The sequence below is a fragment of the Belonocnema kinseyi genome, chromosome 4 (assembly GCF_010883055.1).
Source record: "Belonocnema kinseyi isolate 2016_QV_RU_SX_M_011 chromosome 4, B_treatae_v1, whole genome shotgun sequence".
Classification (NCBI taxonomy): Eukaryota; Metazoa; Arthropoda; class Insecta; order Hymenoptera; family Cynipidae; genus Belonocnema; species Belonocnema kinseyi.
The window spans coordinates 62,710,159-62,719,246 of NC_046660.1; the positions used below are offsets into that span (position 1 = coordinate 62,710,159).

Consider the following 9,088-nt stretch of genomic DNA (forward strand, 5'->3'; position numbering starts at 1 on the left):
ATTCAAATCATTTAAAGAATTCAAAAAACTAAAAGAATTCCAAAAATTAAAAAAATTAAAAGTAATCAGAATTTTTTCTAAATATGGCGAATGCAAAAAACTTTTTTAAAAAATCTGGGCGAGTTAAAAGATATATAAATAATTCTGAGGGCTTCAAAAAAATTATAAAAAGTCATAAAAACTTCTACACAGCTCACAGAATTGAAATAGTTCAAAGAACTCAAAAATTCAAAGAATTAAACAATTTAAAAAATTTAAAGAACTCGAAGAATTAAAAAAATTGCAATAAAATATTCAAAGAGCTACGGATAAGGGAACACTTACAGGCCGAGCAAGGTTCTGCCCCATGCTAAGTTACCGATTGATAATAAATTTGCCTTATCGGCGGATGGTAATTACCTGATGTCTGTAAGCGTTCCCGTAACTGTATAGCTTTACTACTTAACACTGTCAAATCAATAGATAACTAAGTAGTGGAAATTAAAACTTTTCATTATAATTTTGACTTACCATAAAACACGTTTTTTTGTCGGACAATCTTCATAATCTCTTCAAGATCATGAAAAGACTTTTTTCCAATGCTCTCTTCTTCTGTTTGTTTAAACTTGAACATTCGAAATTGCAACAGAAGCAACTGCAGTATCCACACCGAATCAAAATTCAAATTTGTTGTAGACAAAATTGATTTATTTAATTGGACGGAAATGAAGTCTTCAAGATTTTTAAAATAATTTTATATTTACATGAAATAAACTTTCCAACCATTTTTAAATTATAATATTACAAATATTAATTAACGAAAGCATCTCAACACGTATTGGAAAAGAAGCAAAATATCGACATATAGTCGAGTGACAGCATTAACTATTTCGTCCGGTCTTAACTCGATTTCTCGTCCTCCCATGATGGTTTGTATATCAAAATATAGATACTGAAATTATGTAGTGAAATTAATAAATTTAATTTATCAGTTTTATTACATTATACTCTTAAAATTTATTTATTTGTGTGAATGAAATAAATGTGAAACCGTAACGAAATTAGATTTAGAAGAATAATATGTTAATAACCAGAAAAACCTCAAAAAAAGTATAATTTTTTTATTGAGAGTTCATAGAGTGAATTATTTTTTGCGGTTTAAAAATTCAACTGCTTCGTAGAAAAATCAAGTTTTTCGCATAAAAAAATCAACATTTTGGAAAGAATTTTGTTTAGTTATTGAATGACAAAGTTTTTTGGTTGAAATTTCAACTCTTGTTGAAAATTTTACACTGGTTTAAGAATTCAACTCTGCCTCAAAAATATCTTTCTTTTTGTTTGTTTGTTTATTAAAAATGCAACTATTTGTTCAAAAAAAATTTTGTTTAATTTTAGTTTAAACTCATATCTTTTAGTTAAAATTCCTCTTGGTTGAAAATTTAATTTTTTCAATTAATTTTTTTTTTTTTAGTTAAAAATGCAGCTGTTGTTGATAATTCGACTTTTTTAGTAGAAAATTAATCTTCTTGTCTAACGATATATCTTTTTGATCGAAAATTTAACTATTTGGCTACAAATTCATTTTTTGGATTAACATTCATCATCTTGCTTTAAAATGATTATTTCCATACAAAATTATTAAATAATGTCATTTTGTGTTAAAAGTTTAAAGTTTAATCGTTGTTTTTGGGTTAAAAATTCAAATTTTTTCTTGAAAAGTGAACTTCTGTAGAAAAAAATTTTTTTCGCTTGAAAATTCCCATAATTTATTAAATATTCGTATTTTTTTATTCAATTCAACTGTTTTTGATTGAGAGATAATTCAATTTTTTTGGTGAAAGTATCAGCCATTTTACTTTTCGCTCATAATTCCTTTTTTTAAAATTCATTTCTTCAGTCGAAAGTTGAACTATTCTGCTGGAAATTAGTTTTTTCAAATTAAAAATTAATTTTTTTAATATAAATTCATGTTTTTGTCTGACAATTTAATGAATACATTTTTGTAGAAAATCCATATTTTTTGTTAAAAATCCAACTTTTTGGTAAAATATTCTTTTATTTTGTTAAATTGTATCTCTGTGGCAGAAAATAATTCTTATTGGGTGAAGATTTTATTTTGTGGTTCACAATTCATTTATTTTTTTGAAAATTGAAACTTTTATGTAAAAAATCATCTTTTTGAATGGAAAACTCAAAAATTTATTAGAAAATAATATTTTAACCAACCTACCCTCGCCCAAAATCTTATTTATGTAATTTTTGGTTCATCCTCTATTAATTTCTTTAATATCAGAATCTAATCTATAATTACCATTGATATTAAAAGGCTTCCTATCACTCCAATTGCTATGCTCAAAGCACTGATTGCAGTAAATATATAAATAGGTATAACTATAAAAAGTAATACGACTCCACCGAATCCTATAATTAGCACCAATCCAATTCGTTTTGTTAAATCAAACTGAAATTAAAATCAAATAATTCAAAATCAACATTGTCCTCAATTTTTTAAGATTTTGCCGAATTTGAATGCTGGTTGCAAAAAAACTTACACTGCAAACTGTTGCAAAAAAGGAGATAATTACTGTAATAGTTGCAGTTGTGATCCCACCAGACAACACAACTTCCAATCGATACGTGAGCGATATGCAAGACATCATTAAAGACATTGATAAAGTCTAAAAAGCAGAACTCAAATAAATAAATTTAAAAAATTGAAAACTTTAAAAAAATAAATAAATTTTATAAAATTAGTTAAAGTAGGCATCACACGCCTGCAAAAAGGGGTTTCGTAGTCTATTAAAACGTTAACGAAGTTCCCCTAATGAAATTTTCTACAGCTGGCACTCCCCTTCCACTACTTTCCTTCCGCAGCCGTTATTTCGACACCCCTACTAACCCTCATTTCTATTCATTTCACCAAATTCTCCTCAATCTCCATCACTCCCCCTATTTCTACTCCCCTCATTTTCCCACATTCTCCTCCCACCCCTCCCATCATTTTCCTTACTTCTCCCTTATTTCCCCCTACTTCTCCTTTTTTCCATTAACGTTCGCTCCCCTCATTTTCCTACCTCCCCAATCTCCGTTTCCTCTCATTTCCCCTACGTGCAAATCGCTCATATCTCCTTACTTCTACTTTTCATCCTATAATTCTACCCATTTATCCTACTTCCCTGGATTTTCATAAATTTGCGCTACTTTGCCTTATTTTATCTCAACCCCCTTAATTCACTATCCCTCATTTACCCTGTCTTCTCCTGTTTTTTCTCCCTTTTTGTCCCTTAGTGCCCTCACCTCATTTTCAATACTTCCCATACTTAGACTACTTCTCTTCCCCTTCATCTTCCCTACTTTACAGCCACTCGATTCCCCAACTTTGCTTTTTCCCCTTATTCCCCTTACTTCACAATCCCTCATTTCCTGTCATTTCCCCTTAATACCCCTACTCTCATTTCCCCTCAATTCTACCTTCCCTTCCATCTTCATTCCCTATACTTTCCAGCCATACTTTCCCATACTTGTTTCAACTACATCCCTTTATCTCATCTATCCAACTTTCCATTCACTCATTTCTCCTTATCTCCGTTATTGCTCTTCACTCCCCCCCCCCCCCCCCCCCCACCCCAATACTTTCCCTATTTCAACTACTTCTCTTCATCTCATCTACTGTACTTTCTATTTACTCATTTCCTTTCATTTCCCCTCACGAATATATCAATCCCCTGCTTCTCCTCAGTTCCCCCCGATTCCCTTTCTCTCTTTTCCTCTTATTTCCCTTACATCCACAACCGTAATTTTTTCAATTTCCTTACATTCCTTTTCCTCATTTTTTCTTATTTTCCCTAATTATTCTTTTTTCATTTCCCATACACCCTGTACTTCAAATACTTCTCATCATCTCATCTACTTTATTTTTCCTCCCCTTATTTCAACTTTTCTCATTTCCCCTACATCTCCTCCCACCATTTTCCATACCTCCTCTAATTCAAATACTTATTGTCATCCCAACTACCCATCTTCTTCATCTATTCATCAATTCATCTTCCCATTCACAAATGTCCCCATAATTCCCCTATTTCCACAATCGTCAATTCCTCTTCTTTCTTTTCATTCTCCTTTTCTCATTCCCCTCAATTCCTCTACTTCCCCTCCTCTTATGTTCTTTTACTTCCCTTAATTTCCATCTACTAAGTGCTCTATACTTCCTCTACTTACCTTATTTATGCTACATCTTATACTCTCATTTCCTCTCAATCTACCCTCGTTTTCCCTTATTTCTTTACTTCCCCGCAGTCCACACCTCTTATTCCACCTTGTATCCTCTGCTTCATCTTTCTTCATTGCACCTACTCCACCAAACCTCATTTCCTCTCACCTACCCTGCTTTTCATCCACTAATTCCGCCAGTGTCTCTTACAATCCCTTAGTTTTCCTCGAGACCTGTTATTTCGCCTACATTCTAACCCTTATTTCCCTATTTCCCTAACCCTTATTTTCGCTCACTATTTTTCCCTCATTTACCCTACAACAACTACCTTATTTCCACTCATTTCTTCTATTTCCCCTTTCTCCGCTACTTACTCACCCCACATTTCCCCTGAATCCTCATTTATTTCTTATATTTCCCCTCCCCTTATTTCCCCTACGCCCCATCCATAATTTCTCCTCATTTTTTTTTACTTCCCAGCCCTTATTTCCCCTCACTTGAAATATCCATTCCTCCTCCCCACATTCCCACATTTCCCCTCATTTCCCCTACACCCCAACCATAATTCTCCTCAATTTTCTACATTCCCAACGCTATAAGAGTTTCTGCACAAAACTATGAACCCCTAAAAATTAATTTATTAATTTAAAGTATCAATTTTTATTAACTAAAATCCCTACTTTATTAAACTTTTTTAAGCTTAATTAAAATATTACCAGAAGAAAAAGACAGATCCAATTGTAAGGGTATTTTCGTCTCGCTGATTCATTAAAAACAATTATAAAGTAGACAACTAGAAATATCACCCTAATAAAATATGTATAAATTATTATTTCTTTGATTTCGAATCAACATCAATCAATGATTAATAAATTTATAATTTACGAACATAGAAATCCAAGCTAAATACCAATTCTGCAATAAAAACACTTTAGCCTCTGATCTGAAAAATTATACGTAAATTAAATTTTTTTAAACTATTAATAAAATAATAACAGACTTCACAAACTTTCCTCTATTCCTCTCTTTTCCCCTTTCCAAAGAATTCCTCTTTTTTCATATTGTTAAGAAACTTCACCTTTTTTCATTTTTTCGCTTAAATTCGAAACAATGTATCAATCTCTTTTGGTTAAAAATTTTACAATTTGTTTGAAATTAAATTATTTTGTAAAAAATTTATATTTTCTGTTTGAAAATTTAATTGTTTAGAAGTAATTCGTCTTCTGGATTTAAAAATTTCACAATTTGGTTTTTTCGTTTAAGTTTAATCTTTTTTGCTTGAAAATTCGACCCTTTGGTTGAAAATTTATCCTTTTTAATTAAAGATTCTACAATTTTTTGGAAATCGTCATTTTATTTAAATAAATTTTAAAAACTGCTAAAAAGTCTAAATGCACAAGAATATTAAAAAAAGCAAGTTAATTCAGAATACTTCAGATCAATTTAAAGAATTTAGAAGATTTCAAGAAAACTCATAATATTTGAATAATTGAATTTGAATATTTGAATATTCATAATATATTTGAATTCGAAATATTTAAAAGAATTTATAAAAATAAGGAATAAAACAAAGAATAATAAAAAAATTAAGGTGAATAAAAAACTTCAAGTAGAATTCAAAAGAAATCAAGGGAATTGAAAAATGTTCAGTATGAATGCAAAAAATTCATAGCACTCAAAAAATTTATAAAATTTAAAAAGCTTTAAAGCCATTATAAGGTTTGGTTAAAAAGCTTTAAAGCCATTATAAGGTTTGGTTAAAAAAATTCGACCATATGGTTAAAAATTCATCTTTTGCTTAAAAAATTCAACTAGTTTATTGAAAATTTAATTTTTTGTTGGAACTTTAAGTATTTTGTTAAAAAGTCGAAAATTCAACTATTTTGTTTCGAAATGCGTCTTTTCGGATAAACAGCTCGACCTTTTGGATTAAAAATTAATATTTTTGGCTGTCAATTCCTTAAAGTAGTGTTATTGTACTCTTAGTTTTTTTCATCTACTATTATATTTTTGCTTCCAAATTAATATCTTTAACTCAACTATTTTATAAAAATTTAGTCTTTTTTGGGTTTAAAAATTCAATTATTAGGTTAAGAATTCCTCTATTTTGTTGGAATATATTATTTATAGCTTGTCTTTAATAACTGCTTTTTATTTTAAATAAAATTTTTTTTGTAAAATGCAACTACTTTGTTGAAAATGTATCTCTTTGGTTGAAAATTGAACAATTTTATTATAATTCTTTTTTTATTAATTTTTCTAACGAATAACTTATATTTTTTAGTTTAAAATTCAATTGTTTGGTTGAAAACTGAACTATTTTCTTCACATTTTTCAGTTTCAAATTCATCTCTTTGATTAAAAATTGAACTATTTTGCTACAAATTTGTTGGTTTTTTTTTTTGTTAATCATTTATTTCTCGACTATACCATTTTTGGCTGAAAATTCACGTAATTTTTCCAACATTCTTCTTGATTTTTTGTGCCATACTGAATCTAATATGTTACTTAAATGTATATTATTTCAAAGAATTGAATTGCCCATTGTCCCCCTATTTTCGTAAAAGACAACCCGATTTCCCCTATTTTATGATAATTTTGAGCAGTGAAGTCAGTGATAATAATAATAAATAAAAACTCACACAAATAAGAAAATCGAGACAATACCAATTGTAAAAAGTATCAATAGAGAAAGAACACAAAAAACATTTCGGATAAACTTCCTTCGAACTTTCCGATTTTTAAACTCTGCATAATATTCGTCATTATCACGAGTTTCTCTGCTTATCTGAGCAACCCACTGTCTATATATTTCTTCATTTTCTCTTTCTCGTCCTCTTACCATCGCCTCTGTAACTGTAATTGAATATGGTCCCTGCAATTTTTTTAAATTGTCTGGTTTTACTCTAAACTCAATTAAATTAAATACACTGTAACCTCGATTTAAGTACAGTTTCAGGAACGACTTGAAGCGGCCTTGATCATAAATCGAGTGATTCCAAACGTAATTCAGGGCTATGTGAACATCTGAAGCAACTAAGGGGATGCCCGCTCTGTCGCTCCGCTACTGCCGAAGACTCAAATTCTAGGACCGCCCTAAACCCGGGTTTCTTAAATTCAGGTTTCAGTGTATATATTTCAATAAATCCACTTACACTAGCAATTTTTTGGCCTACATGTAAAGCAGGCAATAATGGAGGTCCAATCACGACTTGCGCCTCGACATTTGACTGTGGATTTTCACTCTGATACATCTTATAACTAAATATTTAAAAAATAAACATCAATCGAAAAAAGTAAACTTGGAATAAGAAATGTTAAACTTTTAATCACACTTTCTTGCCTTTAGATTTTTTAATCTATCAGATTTCTCTTGACAACTTTATTTACTTCAGACAGAAGAAAAACTGAATCCTGAAGTTAGCCGTTTAATCGAATATAGATCAACAAAGCAATATAACTCAAAAATAAGAAAAAAAATGATTTGAATATTTTTTTCTGAAAAATTACCAGACGCCAGGACAATTTTTTCTAAGGTCTGGCGACGAAAAACCGCTTTCTTGTCACACGAAAAAAATTTCCGCATTAGGTTTATAAATTCTTATAAATAAAATGAATGCAGATAACAAAAAAATAAAAAGGTAAAAAAAATTAATTTTATAACACACACTTAAATTTCCAACTAAAAAATATCCGTTTTTACAAAAAACTGAATAACTGAACTTTCAGTTGAAAAAATTATTTTTCAATTAAAAAAACGGATTTTCAACAAAATAGTTAAATTTTAAACCAAAAAAATGAATTTTTAAGCAAAAAGATTAGTTTTAAAATAAAATTGTAAATATTTATCCTGAATAGTTGAATTTTCAACTAAAAAAGATGATGTTTCAACCAAAAATTAAATTTTTAGTAAAAAAATGAATGATCAACCGAAGAGATGAATTTTTAACTAAAATTGTAGAATATTTAACTGGAATAATAGTTACATTTTTGGTAAAAAAGAAATAATTTTCAACCGAAAAACATCAAAATAAAAAAACGAGTTTTCAATCAAACAGCCCATTTCTTAAACAGAGAAATGAATTTTTAATTAAAAGTGTCAACTTTCACACAAAAAAATAATTTCTAAAATTCTACCAATTTGAGAAATTTTTAACAAAAAAGCTGAATATTCAGCTAAAATAGTAAATATTTAACTGGAATACTTCAATTTTAACTAAAAAAAAAAGAATTTTTAAACAAGAGGATTAACTCGCAAAGAAAAAGATAATTTTCTACTACAAAAAATCAATTAAAAAAATATATATGTGGATTTTTAACGAAATAGTTGAATTTGCAAATAAAAAAGTCAAATTTTTAGTCTAATTGTTTACAATAAAACAGAAGAGTTTGCTAAAAAATAGTTAAAGTGTTAACCAAATAGTAGAATTTTCAAGCAAAAAGACGAATTTTTTCACAAAATACTTTAACTTTCAATTAAAGAAAAAATGAATTCACAAAAAAACATTAATTTTTGACCAAACTGATCAATTTTCAACTAAAAAAGTGAATATTAAACTAAAATGATGAATATTTAACTGGAACACTTAAGGTTTCAATCAAAAAGATAAATTTTAAACAAAAAAAAGTTTATTTTTCAAACCACAAAATTAATTTTCGACCAAAAAAAATGATTTTTTTAAAATAGACATGCATTTTTAAAGAAATAGTTAAATTGTCAATTAAAGAATACATATTTTCAGCCCAATAGCTGGATTTTCAACTAAAAAAGACACATTTTCAACTAAAAATGGAAGTCAAATTTTAATTTAAAAAAGTTGATTTTCAACCAAAGGAGATAAATTTTGAAACCAAAAAGAAGAATTACAAAAAATAGTTACATTTTCAAAAAAAAAGTTA

At 28.6% G+C, this 9,088-nt stretch overlaps 1 protein-coding gene across 1 annotated transcript; it reads right to left on the bottom strand.

Annotated features, from left to right (window-relative positions):
• Positions 1 to 793: 793 nt before the first annotated feature.
• LOC117170922 (protein lifeguard 3-like) lies at positions 794 to 7,598 on the bottom strand. Its single transcript, XM_033357970.1, has 8 exons — positions 7,533 to 7,598; positions 7,345 to 7,450; positions 6,832 to 7,064; positions 5,079 to 5,132; positions 4,906 to 4,996; positions 2,532 to 2,657; positions 2,291 to 2,440; positions 794 to 931 (listed from the first exon to the last, which is right to left on the bottom strand). Exons 2-8 carry the CDS (start codon positions 7,441 to 7,443, stop codon positions 794 to 796), a joined length of 891 nt encoding a protein of 296 aa, XP_033213861.1. The 5' UTR covers positions 7,444 to 7,450; positions 7,533 to 7,598.
• Positions 7,599 to 9,088: the final 1,490 nt, after the last annotated feature.